At 39.4% G+C, this 19,575-nt stretch overlaps 1 protein-coding gene across 8 annotated transcripts in view; it reads right to left on the bottom strand.

Moving 5' to 3' along the window:
- Positions 1-2,096: 2,096 nt before the first annotated feature.
- The window catches only part of CEP63 (centrosomal protein 63kDa), a 42,324-nt gene continuing 24,845 nt past the window's right edge, over positions 2,097-19,575 (bottom strand). For 7 of the 8 annotated variants that reach the window (XM_006759798.2, XM_006759799.2, XM_006759797.2 and 4 more), the window contains 9 exons: positions 16,749-16,982; positions 16,368-16,507; positions 15,447-15,581; positions 12,489-12,603; positions 11,609-11,806; positions 10,132-10,218; positions 5,649-5,854; positions 4,231-4,510; positions 2,097-2,475 (listed from right to left, as the gene is read on the bottom strand). In XM_006759798.2, the coding sequence (XP_006759861.1) occupies positions 2,317-2,475; positions 4,231-4,510; positions 5,649-5,854; positions 10,132-10,218; positions 11,609-11,806; positions 12,489-12,603; positions 15,447-15,581; positions 16,368-16,507; positions 16,749-16,982 (1,554 nt within the window). In that variant the 3' untranslated portion in view covers positions 2,097-2,316. The remainder of the gene's footprint in view (positions 2,476-4,230; positions 4,511-5,648; positions 5,855-10,131; positions 10,219-11,608; positions 11,807-12,488; positions 12,604-15,446; positions 15,582-16,367; positions 16,508-16,748; positions 16,983-19,575) is intronic. The other variant, XM_006759804.2, reaches the window with a different exon arrangement.

Below are 19,575 nucleotides of genomic sequence, written 5' to 3'. Positions count from 1 at the left end.
ACGTGAAAGTGCGTGGGAAGAGGACCTGACCCACAGCACAGCACGTGCAGGGGCGCGAAGGGAAAATGCAGTGCATCTGAGAAAGCACATTTACCCGCTGATTCAAACCATCTGAGCGCCGCCCAAGTGCTGGGCTGGAGCTGGGGGATGGGGACCCTGCTACAAATGAGACAAAGTCCTTGTCCTCAAGGAGCCTAATCCTAAGGTAGAAATAAACAATAAAAACATAAACCAAATAAAAATATGATTTCAGAGAGGGGTGAGCACAAGAAGGAAATACCTCGGAATGAGCTGGAGAAATGGGGCGGAGCAGGTCTCAGGTGCAGCAATCAGGGGAGGGGACCTGTGAGTGCAGAGCAGAGAGGAGAAAACACCAATCACGGGCCAGGTGAGAGGGATTCCAGGTAAACAGCCAGCACGGGCCCTCACAGGTGAAGCTGGCTGCAGTCAGGAAACAGTAAGGAAGCCAGCGTGGCTGGAGCAGGAAAGATGATGCGGTGGGTGACGGGGGCCTTGTGGGCTGTGGCAGGCAGTTCGGATCTATCCTGAGTGCAGTAAGGACCCTTTGAAGGGTTTCAAGGGAGGTAGTGGTGACACTGCTCATTTCCATTTCTAAGGGATAACTCTGAAGGCTGAGAAGAATGAATTATTGGGGCCAGAGGTAGGAGTAATAGCAGTTAGAAGGCTCCTGCCAGAATCTAAGTGAGAGATGGGTTAGCCTGGGTCAGGGTGATGGCGGTGGAGAAGAGACAGTGTTTTGATCTGAGATAGATTTCTGGAGGCAGCACTGACAAGGCCTCCCAAAGGTTTGGAAATGGAGATGTGAGTGAGGCAGGGATTAAGGACAACTTCTAGCAACTGGCAAACAGGACACTGTCCTGGCATGGAATATTGTGAGAATGCAGAGATGTTCATCCGACATTCAGGTGAAGATGGTCTATAAGCAGGCATCTCAGACAGCAGCTCTGCGGAGAGCTCCACATTAGTTTTTAAGGTAGGCGTCACTGGCCTGTAGATGGTAGTCAAAGCGTGAGGCTCGAGTGGAATGTTCTAGGGGAGTATGCTGAGTGAGAAAACCCATGTCTTGGTCCAGGGTAGAGGGGGGACTTTAGACAAGGAAAAGCCAGAAAACTACAATGAGATGGAGTGGCCAGTTAAATAGGAGGGAAACCAGGAGTGTAAGGTCATAGAGACCAGGAAACAAAGAGGGAGAAGCAACTGTGTGAAATAATGCTCAGGGACCAACTAGATCCCTGGTGACCTCAAGGGCAAGAAAGCAGCTTCCTGGTGGGGATGGGGTGGAGTCGGAGGATCAAGAAGAAAGTGGGAGGTGAGGTGCACATAGTCACTGCAGACATGTGAGTGAAGAGGAGCAACTATGTGGAGCAGGAGACAGGGAGGCATGAGGTGTTCTAAAGAAAGGAGCACTCCCAGGGTGTTTACATGCCGACAGGAAAGCGCCACTGGAGAGGGGACCACAGCAGCCCTGTCCTTGAGCTGGCAGGTACGCTACGGGTCACCTTGTCTCTAACTGCACAGCCTACCTCTCTGCTCATCTACTTCCTATGATCCTCACAGGCTGCCACCCCTCAGGGCCCCAAGCATGGCATCCTGCTCCTCTCCACTCCCTCCTTGGTAGATCTTATCAGGTGGATCTTATCAACTCTCCAAGGTTTCAAATCCCTCCCGCACATTGAGATCTTTGTCTCCCACTTGATCCTCTTAGAAATGGGACATTTCCATGGGATGGTCCATGGGCAGCACTCACTAGAACCAACCCATCTCTCCCTCCACCTCTCTCTCCTACTGTGCCCTGAGCAAGAGGCCTTCCTGTCAAAGTGCTTTAACCCCTCTATATTCCTCCAGCCCACCCTGCACATTACCAGCCCCACCGGCTAGTAAGCAGCAAAACCAGCACATCAATCAGATCAGTGTGACTAAATCCATACTCCTACCTACTTCCCTCAAAGATGTTCTTGTAGTTACTTGATTTTCAACACATACCATAACATCTCTATTTTAGCCTATAGCTAGTCACATTTAAGTCAGCAAGAGAAAGTATCACTTTACGATAATAAACATAAATGAGAAACAAGTCTAGCAAAGTGGTTTATTCTTACAAAAGTTAGTTGTTGGGAAAGGTCCTTCAAAACAGACCATGCGGTGGAAATGTCTTGGAGAAGGATCCGTCTTTCAGATCTCTTCACAACAGCGCTACGGTTTTTATATCTCCATGTTTAAAGAGCTACTACTTCAGATGACAGTAACTCTTGTGTGTCTGTTTTTATTTCCAAGTTTGTGATTTTCCTGAAGAAGCTACTTTAAGGTTGTGAATTGTCTCACTGTCTTTTCACTCTCTCTTTTCAGTTCCTCAATGTGGGCGTCCAGACGCTCGAGTATATGATGAGACCGAAGTTCCTCCTCCTCCAAAAACCTTGTAGCTATTGAACCCAGGGGAGACGCAGGCAAGGTACACTAGAGGAGAAGCAGATTTTGACATACATAAATGGGATAATCTGTTTCTAAGACACGTTCTGCATGATATTTTCTAACTAGCAATATTAAGAGGTGATTTTTAAAAGAACATTTCTTCCTCTTAATAGATTGTTTTTGTTTTTATCCTAATGACAAGAATATTTCTAAAAAATAGTTCTGCAAAAATTAGCAGATTTCTTCCGTTTTGAACCAAATTGTATAAGTATAAAGTGTTATATAAGATGTTAATTGCTGGTCCAAAGAATGTCTCATTTTAGACTTGTACATCCTCTTTACGCCAAAAGAAAATACACTTAATGCCTGTTATTCAAACCCACTTTTAAACTCTGAATATGTTACTTTCACTTTATAGAACAGAATATCTACCTATAATATATTAGACACTAGTTAAAACCAATTATTTTTGCCTCCTCCAAAATTTCTGTCCGCAGTCCCTTGTTTGACCCCTTGGGCTCAGTGATAGTTCAGAGCTCAGACTTTAGAAAGGAAACACAGGCCACACGCAATAGAGCTTCATCAGCAACAGTTGTTTTCTATAAAATCACCTCAAGCAATTGAACTGGAGAATACAGAATCACTGCCCCTGGGGAAACACACACGGATTATCATGCTAAAAACAACTGATCCTGGTAGAGTCTACTTTCATTTTACAAAATGAGCTCAGAAGTGGTTAGGGACTTGCTGGAGGCCAGCCCACAAAGGATGCCAGTGCTGGGACTCAAACCCTGCTCCCGGGGCCCGAGCTTCCTGCTACCGTGCGCTGCAGGGAGAGCTGAGCAAGAGGGCGGGGCTGCCGTGGCCACCTCAGCTGGGAATGTGCAAGTCAGGTCACTCAGATTTGTCACAGCTCTGCTCCGGTCCACGAGTGAGGTGGCAGAACTACTATTGACTGGGGTTTACAAATATTTTAAGCAAGGAGGCAAATTCACAAATACCGAATCTGTGACTAATGAGACGGACTGTATTCCCTAGTAGCCTGAGGTAACATTCTATAATCAAACACACTGATATTGCTGAAGTCAAATGCTAATGGGACAAATAAAACCACATTACATCAATTCAGGTCAGATTTTAGTGCCTAGTAGGTTCTGCTGCAAACTCAGTAAGAAAGTTAGGTTTCAGGACTGTTTTGGACTTCAGAATTACATAGAGGTGAAGTGGGGATTTGTTTTGAAACTGATGATGGGAATGAATGGGCCGAGACCAGTGCTTCAGTACAGAAGGCAAAAAACGGTGCCAGCGTTTGCACAGTGTCAGAGGGCAGCCTCTGCCGGCAGGGCCACCACTGTGTGGCTCTGACACATCAGATGCAATTCCTTCCTCCACCCCTGCCCACCCCCTCGCCCTTTCCAACAGCTCCCTTTTCCTGCTTCACTGTCTGTCTCAGGACTACCCTGCCATCCAGAGATATTCCTTAAACCAACAGTTCCAATACAAACTGACCCTCTCTAAAAAAGAAAGAAAGGGAATTTCCAATTAGGGTAAAACCAAATGAATATCTAGAACTCAGATTTCAGAATGAAGATGTATTCTGCAAAGTAATCATGCTGAATGAGTCTTCATAAGCAAAACTGTCAGACAGAAATACATGAGAATAAAGGGTATTTAGTACTTTAGAGAACTAGTAAGAAACAAAACAAAGTGAAAACATATCACACTATTCCCCCTTAAAATAAAAGATAAAATCAAACTAAGTAACCTTAATAAACTAAGAAGATCAGGAAGTTTCCATACCGAACACATAGACGCCTCTCGGTCATTTACACTCTCAGAGATAGTGTCAGAAAAAAAGACTTCACTTGGATCTAGCACTGAAGGCAACGAGTGGGCTTTGTACAGAAAGGTGGAAGGCACAGAGCTGCAGGAGCTGGAAGGGCTCAGGTGAGAGCTCACAGAGCTGAGGGCCCTGGCCACGGGCTCTACCCTATCTGGCGCGTGTCCTCGTGCAGAATGAAGACCTGCTTTGTAGTGCTCAGTGTTCATCCCATCATGCCTGTGCTGGCCATGGGATGGCCTGGATAGCAGATTAGGAAACAAAAGTAAAAATTGGAGCAATTTTTCTCATTTAAAACAGAAATGTTGTAGGAAGTTCACTTAAAATAGAAGGCTAATTAGATAAGGCTGTGAAATAAGCAGGTGTTTTCACTCATTCAGGTTCCAAATGCCCAATCCCCACTGCCAGGCCCCTGCCCTTACACACTTACAACATAGCAAGGAAGGCAAGCAAGTTGCCAGAGTACCTAGTGGTTAGTGCCAGGACAAGGGGAGGTATTGTGTACATAAGAAGGGCACCTAGCCTTGGCCAAGTGGCTCAGTTGGTTGGAGCGTCATCCTGTACACCAAAAGGTGGTGGGTTTAATTCTTGGTCAGGGCACATACCTAGGTTTCCGGTTTGATCCCCAGTCAGGTCACGTGCAGGAGGCAACCAATCAATGCCTCTCTCTTTCTCTCTCTCTCAAAAAAAAAAAAAAATTTAAAATTTAAAAATACATATCCTCAGGTGAGGATGAAAAAAAAAAAAAAAAGCACCTACCCTTATCTGGGGGGAAGGAGGGTTAGAGCAGGGGTCCTCAAACTACGGCCCACGGGCCACATGTGGCCCGCCAAAAACATTTATCCGGCCCACCGGGTGTTTTTGCTGCCACTGCCTGTCCTGCTTAGCAGTGCGCATGTGTGGAATGTCTGAGGGACAGTGAACTAGCCCCCTATTTAAAAAGTTTGAGGACCTCTGGGTTAGAGCAATGAAGGTGTCAGCAAAGGCTTTGGGGAAGAAAATATGTAAACCATGCAGAAAGGCCAGAAGCCAGGTGGTTTTTCATTGAAGGCTGACTTATGGTAACAGCTTATAACTAACCAAAAATACAAAGCAAGCTTTTTCTAAAAAGCCAACTTATGGGGCAAGTGGGGCTGGGGAGGTAGGTGGCAAGCAACATGAAAGGCTCAGGGGAAGAAGGATGCTGTTTATACCTATGGAAGCGCTCTATAACCCCCTCCATGTTTTAACCTGACAGCAGCCTTACTTGTGCACTCTGTATTTCAGATTTAAACATACAGCCCTTTGAAGATTTAATATCTGTAAGTCAGAATTCTCAAAGAAATGAGAATTATCTCACAATGATACACATCTTTAATAGATTGTGAAGAAATGTTACTTGAACTCTGTATTCTTGAACCCAGGTGTTCTGCTGTGTGTCGGTTTTAAAAGCATGTCATGGTTTTTTTGGCACATCTGAGTAGAAATCTCCAGCTTAGATTGGGTATCCATCAAATCTTTCTGTAGTTGCTGATTTTCAGACACCAATTTATTTAATGCCTCAATATAATTCTCCTGGAGGTCTGCTAGTGAAATCCCTTTTGCCTAATAAAAAAGAATACTAGAGTCACTTAATTTGTGTAAGAATACTTGTGATCTGTGATATCCCTACCAGTGGAAAATTACTTTCTTTTTAGTTGTAACTAGTTCATCTATACCTTTTCCGTGGAAAAAGTGAGGATTTTCTTTTGGTTCTCTTGAGACTACGAGAGAAAAGGGTTCTGTTTCTTGCAGTAAATGAATGCACACTTGGAGCACAAAGGGCTTTCCTGCTGTGTCAGGAATATGCACAGGTACAGGAAAGCTCAGAGCTAGCAGGGAGGAAAGCTCCAGGTGAGAATCAGAAACAGAAAAAACAAGATAGCAGTCATGGGTTCCTCAAGAAAGAGGTTGGCTCTCACTGGTTTGGCTGGAAAGAGCGTCAGCCTGTGGACTGAAGAGTCCTGGGTTCGATTCCGGTCAAGGGCACATGCCAGGATTGTGGGCTCGATCCCCAGAAAGGGGCGTGCAGGAGGCAGCCAATCAATGATTCTCTCTCATATCACTGATGTTCCTATCTCTCCCTCCCTCTCTCTTCCTCTCTGGAATCAATAAAAATACATTAAAAAAGAAAGAGAAGGTTGAATAGCCCTGGAACTCTTGTGGAAGAATATTGAGAACAAAGAGACAGACGGAAAGAAAGAAATTGAACACAAGTTTCCAAAAAGGAATTCTGGCCAGCAGGGACAACTTTTAAATAAATACTCTTTAGCCTTAGATATTTTTATATAACATTGGCACCTAATCTTGCGTGTGAAATATATTTGGACATGATAAAGCAGCACTCAGCTACAAACTGGGAATTACTACTCTGATCTGGTCTGAGTTTTGATCATAAATGTTATTGCCTGGCAACACAGTACCTGTGTGGGGGGTAGGGGGGGAGTGTCTGGACTATTTTTTTTTTCTGATGACAAAATATTTCCATTAGCAGTCTGAAAAATTACAGTAATCTCTGGAGTTTAATACAACGTTTAGCTTGGTCTTTTCTGTAAAGGATTTTTTGAAAATAAACTGATCAAGAGTGGTTTGACATACAGAATTTACCCAAGTAAAGCATTAACTTTAAAATACAACCTTTTAACTATCTGTGTACCACTAGTGACAATAAGTTACAAAATCTTTCAATAAATTGTCAATGCCAGTTAAATTCCACCCCCTAAAAGAATTTGCAGAACACAGGATTTAAACTGCATAGTATTGTCAAAACTGCAAACTTAAAACTATTTTAAGATGTGGTAAATAATTTACTTACCAGAGTTATTGTTTTCATTAAGGTAACTGATTTACTAAAATTGTCATTTAACCCTGGTCAGTGCGGCCAGTCAGTTGGAGCATTGCCCATGCACAGAAGGGTCGCAGGTTTGATTCCTGGTCCAGGCTCATACGGGAGGCAACCAATCATGTTTCGATCTTTCTCCCTTTCTCTTCCTCTCTCTCTAATATCAATAAAAATCTATCCTTGGGTGAGGATTAAAAAAAAAAAATAGGCCCTGGCCAGTGTGGCTCAGTTGCTTGGGCATCGTCCCACGTGCCCAAAGGTTGCCAGTTTGATTCTTGGTCTGGGTTGCAGGCTCAATCACCAGTAGGGGGTATGCAGGAGGCAGATGCTTCATGTTTTGCTCTCACATAGATGTTTCTCTCTCTCAAATTCAATAAAAAAAACTTTAAAAAATAGTTATTTAACCCAAACATTCATTTGTAAAAGCAATTCTGCCTTCCTAGGTGGTAAAATACAAAAAGACACTTTGTAATAACTATTCTTAATATGTACAACATATTCCCACTGTGTGTAACCTCAAAACCAGAGGGAATTTAAACTGTGACAGCACTGTCACCACCCGAGTCTGATGTCATCAAATATACTTTTTTTAAAAAAGATAATGCTAGCCTTTGCCAGGCATCTTTTTAAGTTTTCCCAAATTTTATTTTATTAACAACAATTGCAGATAAGTGAACGTAAAAGGCAATGTAAAAACTGCGGCAAGCACACACCTGGCTGTATAAAGAAAGGGCGATACTACCACTGTTCGGTGGAGGTCTCAGAGAAACAGAGCCGAACAGAAGCTCGGGTCATAGTAAGGTTTAAGCGCCCCTGAGAGTTCCCAACTCATATGTGAACAGGTCCTCACTGCATGAGAGAAGATCCTATCAATCGTTACTGCCAACTCCTGGGCCTTCTGAAGATTCTGTGTTATAAACCAGTTAGCTCTGGGCTCTCTCCACGGCTAGCTGAGTACTGGCTTTATCGGGGCATATAAAGTCATTTCCATCCCTCCCTTCATCTTCCCCCGCCCAAGATATTTAGCTCTTGTCTCCTTTCCTATTTTTACCATCTTGTAAGTTCGTGCTTTAAAGTAATTCCTTTCATTATCGTTTTAGAGGGCTAGGAGGAGGGAGCAAGATTAGAGGCATATTTTCATCTGCTACCTTAAGTGGCAGCATAATATTTCATAGTATAGGAAGCCACAAATTAACCATCCCTCTATAGATTAACATTTAGTTTATTTCACATTTTTGGGTATTGCAAACAACAATAAAATGACCAATTCTGCACATTTGCTCCTATAGGATGGGTACTTTGGGAATGAAAACTGATAGGACCTTTCTGGGGAATTATTTAGCAATAACTATCAAATTCAGAAAGGCACATGACTTGGGATCCCATTCCTGGTGCGGGCTCATACAGGAGGCAACAAATCGATATATAGGCTATACATATTTACAAGTTTGATGGATGTTGCTAAATTGCCTCCTAGAAAGGCTTTATCAATTCGCTTTCTCATTAACAGAGCATGAAAGGGCCCTGCTTCCCTGTGTGTTTGCCAACGCTGGCCATATTAATTAGTTTGTAAACATCGGTGTCAATCCAATAAGCAATAGGATATTTATTTATTTTGTTTTGATTATTAGGGAGGTTGAACAGCTCTCCTTTTTTCTGGATTTTTGTATTCTATGAATTACCTATTTATGTCCTTTGATCATTTTTCTACTGAATTATCTTTTATTATCTTTGTATGAAATCCTTATATATTAATATTTTATGTTAACCATCTGTCTGCTTATAGATTCTTTTCCCCAGTCTATTAGTCTTTTATTTTAATGGGATCTTTTGCCACCCAGAAATTTTACATTTTTATTTTGTAAAATTCCTTACACTGTAAATTCTTTATGGTTTCATGATGTTAAGAGAATCTTACCCTCCCAAAAGATTATAAAAATAGTTCCCCATATTTTCTTTTAGTTGAAATAAAGTGGTCATCTAGTGTGTTGCACTTCCTCCCACCCAGCCCTCATAATCCATAATTGTGAAATTAGAACTACATGACAGCAAATAGGGGTCTTGAGTAACTATGCATCTTTGGAGGCATGTATTCTCTTGGAAGTACAGAAAAAAAAAAGGATTTCTATAGTCCTTGAGTGTTTGACCTATATTAAAAAAAAGATGGGTTAGAATAGATGGGTCATTTCGCAAGTTATAAGAATTTATAACAAAATAGTTAAGAGCATTAACATTTTATAACTCACTGTTAGTTAATCATGCTCTGTCTGGTTTCATAGGAGGTAGTACACATTTCTTATCTCCCTACTAGACTATTCTCAATCTCAAGCATTGGTGGGGAAGGTCCGGCCCGCGGACAGTATAGGGCCCATGAAATCATTTGGTCTGGCCCTGCCAAGACACTGGGGCAAGTTAATTAAATGTTTGATCAAATATAGCAGGCTAATTTTTATGTTGATAATTTTATATGGCCTATGAATGATGTTATAAATATCCAAATGGCCCTTGGAAGAAAAAAGGCTCCCCACCCCTGTCTTAAAGAGAAGAATCCTCTTATTCGTCCTTGTGTCATCATCTAGTAAAATGATCTGAACATAAAAGATTTTAGAATATTTGATTAAATTAATTCCTTCTTATAGAAATATAATTAAAACTAAATTATTAACAAGATGATATACTTTATAATGAAAATATATTGTGAACATAATAATTATAATAATAACAGCATCTAACACTTTTTGTGTACTTACTAAATGCCAAGCACTATGCTAAATCCTTTATATACATATATGTATTTTAACACGTGCATAATATCAAAGGTATCTTCCAGTTGCTGGAGGAGAGAATCAAGTTTGGCTCACTTCCATCACTATATTTGAGAAGGTTTCTGCAGAAAGATCATTCCATATTTGATCTTAACTCTCTTTACAATATCAATATTTACAAAGTGACTTCTTTAAAGGGTTGGGTAGCAGAAAAACTCAAGTTTCTATTTATGTACCTCATGCAAACCCACTTCCAGTTTCATCACCATTTCAGAAAGATGACGATTTTCTAACTTGAGTGACTCCAGCTGATTCAAAATCTCCTGAGAAGGAAAAAGCAGAAAACACAAATACACAGAAATAACAAATCAAGTACATCTTACATAATGTTTTCACATGTAATTTTCATTAGGTGAAGTTATATTCTTCATTAATATATAAATATTTTCTTAAAGTATTTTTAAAGGTGTTTCAAGATGAATCAACATACATGTAATTAAAATATTATTTTAAGAAGATTAGTCAATTCACTAGCAGAGCCCTAACCCTCCCTGTGTTAGCCTCCTCTGATTGGGCTTCTACCTCCAACACTGCACGCACTGCACTCTTTTCATAAAATAATACCTTATTTTCAGTCCTCATTCTCCTCAGCTTTTCTACTCGACCAAAGTCCTGCCTTCCTTGGCTTCCTGCTTCCTAAGTGAAACTTTCCTTCCTTATTGCTGCTATTTTTTTTTTTAGCTCCATGCCAACACCGTTTTTACCCTAAATGAGTAATGTCCTAAGTTTGGTTCAAGTCTCTGCCCCTCATACTCTATGCTTTCTCATTATAATCACTAAGTCTCTCAGGATATTTCAAATGCCAGCTTCATGCAGACTTCCACAGCTAAATGTCTCATCCTGATTTTAATCTTGAACTCCAGGCCCTCTGTGGAATTGACTATTAGCAATTTCCATGTGAAAGTCCAGCCTTCACAAGCCAAATGTGCCAAACCAATGTCCCCTCTACCAGCTTCCCAGTTTTGTATACCTTTCATACAAATTCATATCCTCCCCCAAACTGCTTGCTATCTTTTCTCTATTTCGCTAAGAAGCATCACTTTCCACTCAGTTGCCCAAGCTGGAACCCAGTGACATCTTTCTTTAACTCACCCCCAACCCACACCACCCCACCCCCATCCAATCAAAAACAAAGCCAGATATCTCCAGAATTCATCCCTTCCCCTCTACCTCCCTTGCCCATGGCTCAGGCCACCATTCTATTAGAGCTGCATCTGGGTGGTCTCTTTGCCTCTTTGCTTCTTCCACACATGATGACCACAGAGATCTTTTATCCTACTTGAAGCCATTCTCTACTGACAACACTCAAGGTGACACTCCAACTCTTAAGGCATGACTGACAGGACCCTTCAGGAGCTAGCCCCTGCTTTCCAGTCCCCTCCACTGTCACTTGCCCCACTTGTACTCTAGTCTGTCACGGAGAACATGTCATACTCTCACCACACCCCACAGCAACAGCCTCCTCACTTGTCTGTCTAGTCTCACCTCCCCACCAGTCATCTCTAGAATGCTCATTACCCAGCATATTCTCAGCTCAAAGCAAGTGTCTAGTAAAAATTTACTGAATTAAATACCATGGAAATTATAATTTTAATAAATTCTGCTGCTTCAAAAACAAACTTCAAGTAAAATGAGGTTTTGTTGGAGTGTCACCTTGTGCTCTACTGCTTGCTCCTCTGCCTTTTGTATCTCTGCTTTGAGTCGCTTTTCCATGTCGGAGGAAGAACTTTTGGCAGAAGCAATAGTGACATCTCGTTGATGTAACTCCCGGGTTAACTGCGAGATTTCCATCTTCATTCCTTCGAGTGCAGAACTGTAACTCTGGTCAGCCTGCAAAATCTGTTCTTTCAACTACAAAGAAACAAAAAGGAAAGTGTAAGATATTAAGAGAAAGCATATAGATTGAAAAATATATTAATAGTTAAAATAATATAGTAATTTTTACCTTACTTTAAGACATGAATTATGTCCTAGCTTAAATCTGCAGAAAATTAGCAATTTACCAGGTTGCATATCTGTACTGAAGGTCAGCTAGTTCTACCCACAATCACCTATATCTCAAAACAGGACAGATACAACTGTCCCTCCTATTCAAACACTGAGAGCCAGTATCAAAGCCTACGCACACATCACTTAGAGGCCAGCACCTGGGACCTTCATTCTTTAGTTAGCTACCAGGCTAAAAATTTTGCTTACATGGTTTCCTGGTCCATAGACAATAATAAAAAGATAAGAAGAGAAGGGCTAGAAGTAACCTCAAAGAAGTAATAAAAATCTGAGTCAACAAACAGGACAGCCAGGGCCCATTACTGCAGACACAAACTGCTCTGCACACCTCAACAGCTAACAAGAATATTAACTACAGTCAGCACAGAGAGGCGACATATCCATAACTACCATCTACTCCTGAATAGCAAGTGGCCCCTTAGACTACATTTTTCTCTTATTAAAAATAACTCCTACAACCTCCGAAACCCAGAACTCAATCCATATGTACAAACAACTTGGCGATCCCACGCATGCAGATTTTTACCTTCTTAATCTCTGCCCTGTACTCATTGTTATGTACTTCCATCTTCTTCAATTCTTCATATTTTTCCATTAGTTCTTGGCTCAGCTGTTTACATGTTGTACTCACAGATTCCAAGCTGTATGACAAAAATAGGATCACATATATAAAACAAAACCCCGAAACCCACCAACTGAAGTATCTAAATTACCTTTTTGATGTCCAAGATATGTTCACAAACATCATCTCCCACCCCAAATTAAAACTCATTTCCAATTTCCTTATCACCTGAGGCAGCTAAATCCAATTCAAACTTTTGGTGATACTTTTTTTTTTAGAATTGGAAGGGATGGGGAGAGACAGAGAAACATAGATGGGAGAGAGACACATCAACTGATTGCCTCCTGCACACACCGCAACCAGGGCCAGGGATCGAGCCTGCAATTGAGATATGTGCCCTTGACTGGAATCAAACCCTGCACTCTTCAATCCACTGGCTGATGCTATATCCACTGAGCTAAATCAGCCAGGGCTGGAAATACTTTTGATTTCTGTATTTACCTATAGTCTTTCCTTCTGCTTAAAATTTAACTGGTTACAACATGTTAAAGATTGTAGCTAATTTTCCTTTTCTGGCTGTACAGGAGCTGAGATTATACTCTAAATCCTCTCTACACTTAATTACAATGCTATTCTACACACACTTGTCAGAAAAATCTTCTTTAGAGTTCCAAACTGTCACCCTTACTTAAGAATCAATCCCTTATCAGGTATAGAAACCTCATGGGCACTATACCTCTCTTACCTCACTGCACATTTCTACTAATAAAATCTTTTTCCTTCTGAGTCAACAGGCTTCCCCTCTGCTGTGTGCCCTTTGCTGCACCTGACTTCCTGTCTCTGCACAGACCATCCCCTTGACCACGAAGTAGCTTCCCCTGCTGCCTGGCAATGGATGGTCAGCATCCTTTCAAGAACCAGACCAGCGTTTTCCTGGTCATTTCCCTAGTCACCTTAAATGTAGTCTATTTTCCATTTTTATAGCTTGAATGTGCAAATTTTCTACCTTAAATCTACTACTTTATTTTTTTAATATATTTTTATTGATTTCGGAGAGGAAAAGAGAAGGAGATAAAAATAACAATGATGAAAAAGAACTGGCTACCTCCTGTATGCCCCCTACTGGGGACCGGACTTAAATCTAATATTTTAAATTGCTCTCAGGTCCTTTAATGTGTCTATTTTGTCTCTCAAACTACAACTTCTATGATTAAAATAATGTTCTTTATTCTTATCTTCCTCTGGCTTTGCCCACCATTCTCTCAGCACCTGGATCGTTGGTTCCAGACTGTTCAATAAATGATTAGTAACTATCTAGAGTGTTCCAGCAACACAGCCAGCTTATCAGATACGCTATCATTTAAAAAATCTTTAAAATTCAACAATACAAAAACAATTATTTAAGTCCCTCCAATTAAGTAATATTTTATTCAGACTGAACAACACAAACTATCTAAAAGGGTTCCTTTTTTTCTAGTTGCCTTTAGATAACAAAAAAAAATTTTTTTAAATCCAGTGTTTGAGTACTGAACACTGGTGTTTGTATCCATTAGTTTCAGTTTTACCTATTTCTGAAAATCCTAGAATGCTCACTTATTTGGTACTTGGTATGTCAAACACTGAGTGGAGAGATCAGAGACACCTTGTCCTTTGTACAGGTGGGGAAGTCGGGGCCTATAGCGGCTCAGTGTCCCAGGTCACCCTGCACATCAGAGTAAGAGGAGAGCAGAGTAAAACACACATACATGCAACAGATTGCTCAGAAACCAATCAATTGAAAAGCTACCGTAAAAATGTCAAATTAGTTCTACTGTCAAAAAGAATAAGATTTCATTTATTTTATTCAATCTAAAGGGTACATAAACACCTCAAGAATGATAACCAGGAATATCTTAAGTATTCCAGGGTGAAGTATGAATAAAGTAAAAACTACATGTATATGTGTAGGCATGTATATTTAATATGTAAAGAAAATACTTGGTGGTTTCCAAAAACAGAAATAAAAGTAAAAACAAAAAATGTCTTACTTAAAGATAAACTTAAAAGGGTAAAGCAACAATTTTTTGATGTTTGCCTAAAAGCTAATAGTTTATATATTTTACCTTTTAGATACAGAAAATGTTAGTGTACAAATGACCATGATTCGTGTTTAAAATAAAATATCAAACTCTCCCCAGTAAAAAGTCTAGAGATATGACAAACAAGAGTTCACCAGTGTGACAATGATACAAGTGAGCTGAGCATGGAATGACACGAGTCAGGATTAAATTAACACCCAGGGAAATGCCAACAGCATTTCAGAACAGAGGGAAGGAACACGCGTGTCCAGTGTGCCTCGCCAAGGCAGTTCCACGAGCTGGCTGGTGGAGAGGAAAGCATAACACAAGGGGCTCCACGTAGGTAGAAGGTGAAGGAGTACTGACAGTCAGCACAGACAGCCGTTTTGAGAATTTGGTTTTGAAAGACAGCAGAGAAATATGGAAATAACTTGACGGGGATATAAGATTAAAGGAAGGTTTAAATTTTCCCCCCAAGATAGGAAATATTAAAGCATATTTTATACCACTGGAAAAATTATTTATCAGAGATGAAGAACTTTATGATGCAAAAGAGGAGAGAAAAACTGTGAACAGAACACAAGCAGAGTCTTAGGAGCAGACATGTCACCCATCAATTAAGCCTCTGCAACAGATTATGGGCACAGATGCAGGCAGAATGGTACATTTGGTGGCAGAAAGATCAGGAAATTCTCCTTTAATTGCTTCTGTTTTCTCAAAGAAATAAGAAGTTAGGCCATTTGTGGATGCTAGAGGGAAAAATATTGTGTTTTCACTGACTGTTATATTAGTACGTTATCAATATGATGATCAACACCATTTTTAATGACTTGGCCATTTCTGAAATGTATATACGAGTATCCACCTGCTTTCCAGACGAGTCACCTCTGCCTGCAGAAGCTCCTCACTGGTGTGGGTCAAATCCAGCTGGGAGAGCACGTTATCTAAGTCCTGATCATGTGTGGTGTACTGCCTTTCAGTCTGAGATTCCTCCAGTGACCTATGGAGAAATACAAGACGACTATTAAAGGCCTTTTATCTTTGCAAACAAAAATAACATGCAACACGTTCACATTTCCCAACTGTTCTTGGTACTAAAACTCTCTGGGACTCCAGTTTGTCTCCTCTTTAGGAAAAGGACACTGTGGGAGTAAAGAGGCAAGAGATATATTTCTCAAAAATGTTGGCAGCAGTTCACTCCTTTCCCAACTGGAACTTGGCCTGATTTTCAAGGGGAAAAGACAAAATGACAAAAATCACTTTGTTGACACTTGATACCTTGAGTCAAAGAAACTAGAAAACTAATACTGGAGAGTTCTGGCAAGAATAGAAATGTGCACCAGAGTTAAATCAAGCCAAAGGAGCACCACTCCTTCTATCTTTCCAATGCAAATCTCACAGCAGTAATTCATTTCAGAAATAAAACCAGCTTTAGAATTTTTTTAAAGGGCCATCTCAATAGCTGGCTTATCAATAATAAACAGCTAATAATTATGACCTAATCTACCAAGGAAGGGAGGCCTTCCAAGAGACGTGGCCTATAATTCCTTCCATCTTTGGAGTTTGGTCATGGGTACAGATTGACCAAGCGGTTCCTAACTTTCTAAGCATCATAGTCTTTAGGTTATGGACCCAAATTGAAGGCGGAAAAGACTAACCACACAAAATTTTATAAAAATTTAACTCGGAAATTAAAACTAAGAAAACCCATAATATAATCAAACACAAATTTATACTAGTAAATATGCAACATTAAAACTGGATTAATATTTAAGATGAAATATACCTTATGACCTCTACTGTGTGTTGAATGTCGGTTGCCCTTAATTTTGCTTGTAGAGTCTCCTTTTGCATTTTTGTCTCATGGATGACATTTTCTTGAGAATGAAGAGTTGCCTTCAACTGTCTCTTTTCTTCCTGCAGAACCTACAAAAGACTCAGATAAAAAGTCAGATGTTATTACAATTTTTCTATTTCAGAAGAAAAGGAAGCCAGGGAATCAGCCTGTAAGTTCTTTAACAGGCACAATATTAATAAGACTACCAATATCTGATCCATCAGCTACAGAATAGGGAAGAAACCAGATTTTTGAAATAGATCTAGGTTAATTATTCTCTTGAAACATACATACACACATTTCCCCAATTATGGTAATTTTAAAACACACCTCTAACAATTTTTCAGATTCCCTCAGTTTTTCTTCTTTTTGCCGCTGCTCTTGTAAAACAGTCATATTGGTTCCAACCAAGTCATTGACCCTCATGGTGAGGCGCTCTATTTCCAACTCATTGGCACAGATGGTGTCATTGGCCCGCTCAAGCTTACTGCTCAGGTGCTGAATTTCTGACTGGCGGGACAGCTCCACAGACTCTAATTTCTGTTTCCGGTTGGCAAGCTGAGCCTAGGAACACAGATTAACAATAGGTAAAAGTGAAATGATAAAAGAATAATCAATAAATAAGGAAAACTAAAATGAAACTGAGTTTTACTTTCATAAAAACATGAAGCATCAGCTCATCAAAAATATAACCCATTCATGATATAAGAAAAGCACCATCAAACAAAAAAAAAGAAAACACACAAAAAAACCTCTCATGATAAAAACTTTCTTGACTTGATAAAGACTATAAGAACTGTACAGCTTCAGCATAGAGAATAAAATCAATAATATTGTAATAACTATGCATAGTGTCAGGTGGGTACTAGGCTTATTGGGGGGATTACTTCATAAATTATATAAATGTCTAGCCACTATACTATACACCTGGAACTAATAAAAAAATGAATGTCAGCTGTAATTGAAAAATAAAGGAGAATTAAAAGACAAATAAATAAAGAAAAAAAAGGCAAGGTTGTTTCCTATCACCACTCCTTTTCAACATCACACTGATGTCCTTGCTAATGCAATAAGGCAAAAAAAAAAAAAAAAGGAAATAAAAGGTATGCAGATTGGGAAGGAAGGCACAATTATCTTTGTTCACAGATAATATGATCATCTATGTAGAATATCTAAAAGAAAGCAACAAAAAGAACTCCTGAAATTAATAAGCAATTATAGCAAGGTTGCAGACACCTGGTTAACATACAAAAGTCAATGACTTTCCTACATACCAACAATGAACATGTGAAATTTGAATTTAAAACATAGAATCATTTATATGAACACCTAAAAATTAAATACTAAGTATAAATCTAACAAAATATGTACAAGGTCTATATGAGAAAAACTATAAAACTCTGATGAATGAAATCAAAGATGATGTGATTTCATAAATAAATAGGAAGGTATGCCATGTTCATGGACAGGAAGACGCAATTTCGTCTGGATGTCAGTTCTTCTCAATGTGAACTGTGGATTCAATCAAGTCCCATCAAGTTACTTTATGGATATCAACAAACTGATTCTAAAGTTTATATAAAGAGGTAAAGACTAAGACAACAGAAATATCCCAAAAGAAAAATGAGCAAAGGACACAGTTTACAAAAGAATGGAAATGGCCATAAGCAGATGAAAAAATGTTCAATCTCATGCATAATTAAAGAAATACAAATTAAAATGAATAATCGGACACCACTGTTTTTTACCCAACAGAATGGCAAAGACAAGCCTAAAAGTCGGGAAAATTAAAAGAAGTAATAGTGTCTAATATTGAAAAGTGTGAGAAAATGGGCATTCTTAAATATTGCTGGTGAAAGTCTGTATCAATACATCTTTGGAGAGCACTTTGACAACATATGTTAAAATATTTAAGAATGTACAACTACTCTGATGCAGCAATTTCACTTCTAGGGCCATTTCCTAAGAAAATAAGTGAACATGTACTACTAAATGTTTATATAAGGATGTTCTCCCAACAATCACTATTTACAAGAGTGGAAAAGTAAAAAACTAAATGTTCTGCAACGAGGGATTGGTTACATAAATTATAGTACATTTAATGGCAGACTGAACTTCTATGCAATCATTAAGACCACACACTTGTTGACATGTCATATTTAAAATAGAAAACTTTGCAACTTGTGAAAATAAAATACTGTATTATAAAGAGCTTAGCATAGAGTATGTCACAGAGTAAGTACTCTATGTTTTAAAGTTATGTTTTATAAAAAATTTTCAAAGTACAAATATAGGGAGAATAAGATGATGAACTCCTATGTATTTCATCACCTATCTTCATCAATTACCATTTTGCCATTCTTGGTAAATTTTAAAGTTTGCAACTATTCGTCTCTTGTGATACATACACATCTTTTTCTACCAAATGTGTATGAATGCAATGTACACTGCATATAAGCATAGGAAAGGTTGGAAGAAATAACTCCAAAATATTAACCACAGTAAACCTCTAAAGAGTGGAATTATAGCTAACTTTATTTAATTCTCCTTTCATCTACATTTTCTTGTATTTCTAAGATGAACATGTATTATGTAATTTTAATAGCTGACTAAAAGAAAAGAACTCATGCCGAAACCGGTTTGGCTCAGTGGATAGAGCGTCGGCCTGCGGACTGAAGGGTCCCAGGTTCGATTCCGGTCAAGGGCATGTACCTGGGGTGCGGGCACATCCCCAGTGGGAGATGTGCAGGAGGCAGCTGATCGATGTTTCTCTCTCATCAATGTTTCTGACTTTCTATCTCTCTCCCTTCCTCTCTGTAAAAAATCAATAAAATATATATTAAAAAAAAAAAGAAAAGAACTCAAGCAAATACATAACTCAAAGTGTGAGAAGGTATTCTGAGCTCCACTTTTAAATGTTAAGAAACATAAGAAAAAAAGTTTACATCAAGCATTTTTTTAAATTGGGGGGAAAATATGTTGACATCTAATTATCTAATTTCCCAGATTTTCTATCTCATTGTTCAAAGTAACTCACAAATAAACAAAATGCAATGTGTCAACTTTTACTGGATTCCAATTTGAGCAGAGAACTGTAAAAAGACAGCTGCGGAAATCTGAACACACCGGATATTAAATTACATAAGAAGTTATTATT

The sequence above is a fragment of the Myotis davidii genome, unplaced genomic scaffold, assembly GCF_000327345.1.
Source record: "Myotis davidii unplaced genomic scaffold, ASM32734v1 scaffold415, whole genome shotgun sequence".
Taxonomy (NCBI): domain Eukaryota; kingdom Metazoa; phylum Chordata; class Mammalia; order Chiroptera; family Vespertilionidae; genus Myotis; species Myotis davidii.
The sequence above is the reverse complement of the archived record's forward strand: the minus strand, read 5'-3'. Positions and strand labels throughout refer to the sequence as shown.